This window comes from Apaloderma vittatum, unplaced genomic scaffold (assembly GCF_000703405.1).
Source record: "Apaloderma vittatum isolate BGI_N311 unplaced genomic scaffold, ASM70340v1 scaffold29749, whole genome shotgun sequence".
Lineage (NCBI taxonomy): Eukaryota > Metazoa > Chordata > Aves > Trogoniformes > Trogonidae > Apaloderma > Apaloderma vittatum.
In genome coordinates this window covers 2,117-4,681 of record NW_009735064.1, presented here as the reverse complement: position 1 = coordinate 4,681, position 2,565 = coordinate 2,117, and the positions used below count along the sequence as shown (strand labels likewise).

Genomic DNA, 2,565 nt, shown 5'->3' with positions numbered 1-2,565 from the left:
CTCCCCTCGCCACTGACCCCCAACCTCCGGAGCCCACCAGCTCCCCTGCAGTGCTCCAGCACGGTCGCAAGGGCATTTGAGCCCTCGCTGCCTTTTTCCTGGGGAAACTGCCCCAAAGTTTGTGAGCCTGAGCTCGGGCAGGAGCGGTTTGCGCCGCCGGTGCCCTGCGCTGAAGGTGACATGAAGCGAGCTGGCAGGGAGACAGCCGGCGGGGTTACGCTGGTGTTTATCGCGTTATGGGGATGCACAGAGGCCATCGAGATCAGGGCCCCGCGCGTTCAGCCTGACACCGAGGGAAGGACAGGGCCTGTCCTAAAGAGCTTAAGCCTAAATCTGAGTCAGGAGCTCCCGGTGGGATGAGGCACTTTTCCCACTCCGTGCGCCGCGTTTCTCAGGGCACAATGCGGGGCTGCAGGAGGCAATCGCTCAGCCAGGTCGGAGCCCTTCTGCCCTGGCTGGTGTCTCCTCGCCTGCCCCAGCAAACCTTAGCCACGGGCAAGAAGGTGTTAATTTGTGTGAAGCTCCTTGGCCCTTGGAGAGTTCCCTGTGCTCCTCTCCCTGCCAGGCTCTGATGCTCTCTCGATGAAGGAGCCGGCACTCAGTGCCACGACTTCTCCTCCTGCCTCTTCCCCACCGGTGCCTGTGCCCCACTGAGGACACAGGGTACAAAGCACCGCAGGCTTCTTGTCACGTGCAGAGGCCAGTTTGGATCCACGAGGCACTAGGAGTTGTCCTGAGGTCCCTTTTAGAGATTTGGGTCTATACCCACAGCCAGGGCTGGGGCAAACAGGGGCACCTGGACTCGATTTTCCAGGCACCCATAAAGACTTTGAGTGGGGAGCCCAGGAGTCCAGCAAGCTGTCTCAGGAGCCCTCACAAGCGTCGCAAAGAGAGGCATTACATGTGTTTGCACGAAGCATGAAAACGTCCCAGCCGCATTTGCATGTGAATGGGGATGCTGAATTTCACGGCATAACCGAATGCTGATCAACTGCTGCTCGGTGTCTTTTGGCTTCTTCTCTTAAAGCCTCCCGGGAGGTGGATGAGGGCATCCTGCAGGCCCAAGGTTCTGTGGCTCCTGCCCAGCACTCACGAGCAGCCCTCGTGTTCTTAGACGTGTTCCTCTCACCTTCCCGCTGGTGATGGCCCTTGTCTATCCTTGCTTGGCTGCTGCCTGGCTCCCCCATGCCACAATCCCGGCAGCCTCCCTGGCCCCCGAGTCCCTCACCCGCCCCAGGAGCTCGGTGCTCTGTTTGCATAACCAGCAAATCTTATTCTAAATCCTGCTAAGCCAGCCTGAGTGGTGGTGGCGGGGAGCCGGTGGATGACGGGGAGCTCCAGGGAGCGAAGCCCACACCCTCCCTGAGTTTTCCACTGGGCAGATGTCAAGTTTGGGGTGCAGGAACGCACATCGTCATGCCAGGAGGAGAGGGAGGAGTGAGAGCCAAGCCCCTTGAGCCACAGCCCTCCGTTCCTCCACTCACAGGGTGATGTTTGCTCCCCCAGACCCTCGCCCCTGCTCTGCCTCAAGCGCTGGAGCGGAATTGCTCCTCTCTGCGCGCACGTGCTCGTGTGGCCCCCAGCCAAGCAGCAGGATCTTAGTCATGTGTGTGGGCCAGCACGTGTGTGTGTGTCCTGAGCGTCTGTCTCTCCACGATGTGTTGGACTCTCTAACTTTGATCCTAGGTTTGCTTTCTGACTGTGTTCTGCCTCTCTCCTGCTCCATCCCCCGCGCTCCCTCCCTGCAGGTTTTACTGGGACCTCATCATGCTGCTCCTGATGGTGGGCAATTTGATCATCCTGCCTGTGGGCATCACCTTCTTCAAGGATGAGAACACCCCTCCCTGGATCGTTTTCAATGTGCTTTCGGACACTTTCTTCTTGGCTGACCTGGTGCTGAACTTCCGGACAGGCATCGTGGTGGAGGACAACACGGAGATCATCCTTGACCCTCACACCATCAAAATGAAGTACTTGAAGAGCTGGTTCCTGGTCGACTTCATCTCCTCCATCCCTGTTGACTACATCTTCCTCATTGTTGACCTGGAGACCCAGGTGGATTCTGATGTCTACAAGACAGCCCGGGCCTTGCGCATCGTCCGCTTCACCAAGATCCTCAGCCTGCTGCGCCTGCTGCGCCTCTCCCGCCTCATCCGCTACATCCACCAGTGGGAGGAGGTGAGAACCCCTTGAGGGTCCAAGGTCCCTGGTCAGGGTCTCAGGCCAGGTCAGGGGGGTCCCTGGCTGTGAGGTCAAAGTGGCTGGAGGACAGGGGTTCAGAGGGCTGTTCTGCAAAAAGCGTTTCTCAGTAGCTCTGCTCTGCCTCTGCCCCAGATCTTCCATATGACGTACGACCTGGCCAGTGCCGTGGTGAGGATCTTCAACCTCATCGGCATGATGCTGCTGCTGTGTCACTGGGACGGCTGCCTCCAGTTCCTGGTGCCCATGCTGCAGGACTTCCCCGAGGACTGCTGGGTGTCCATCAACCGCATGGTGGTGAGTGCTCCGGGCGGGGGCGGTACCGGCTGCGCATCTGTTGGGGTGGGGAGAGAGGATTTGGTTACA

General features: G+C 59.2%; 1 protein-coding gene across 1 annotated transcript in view; it reads left to right on the top strand.

Annotated features, from left to right (window-relative positions):
* Window positions 1–1,748: 1,748 nt before the first annotated feature.
* The window catches only part of LOC104279270 (potassium/sodium hyperpolarization-activated cyclic nucleotide-gated channel 4-like), a gene marked incomplete at both ends in the record, with an annotated part of 2,926 nt that continues 2,109 nt past the window's right edge, over window positions 1,749–2,565 (top strand). Inside the window, 2 exon segments of the mRNA XM_009876484.1 lie at window positions 1,749–2,178; window positions 2,335–2,535. Of these exon segments, the coding sequence (XP_009874786.1) occupies window positions 1,749–2,178; window positions 2,335–2,535 (631 nt within the window).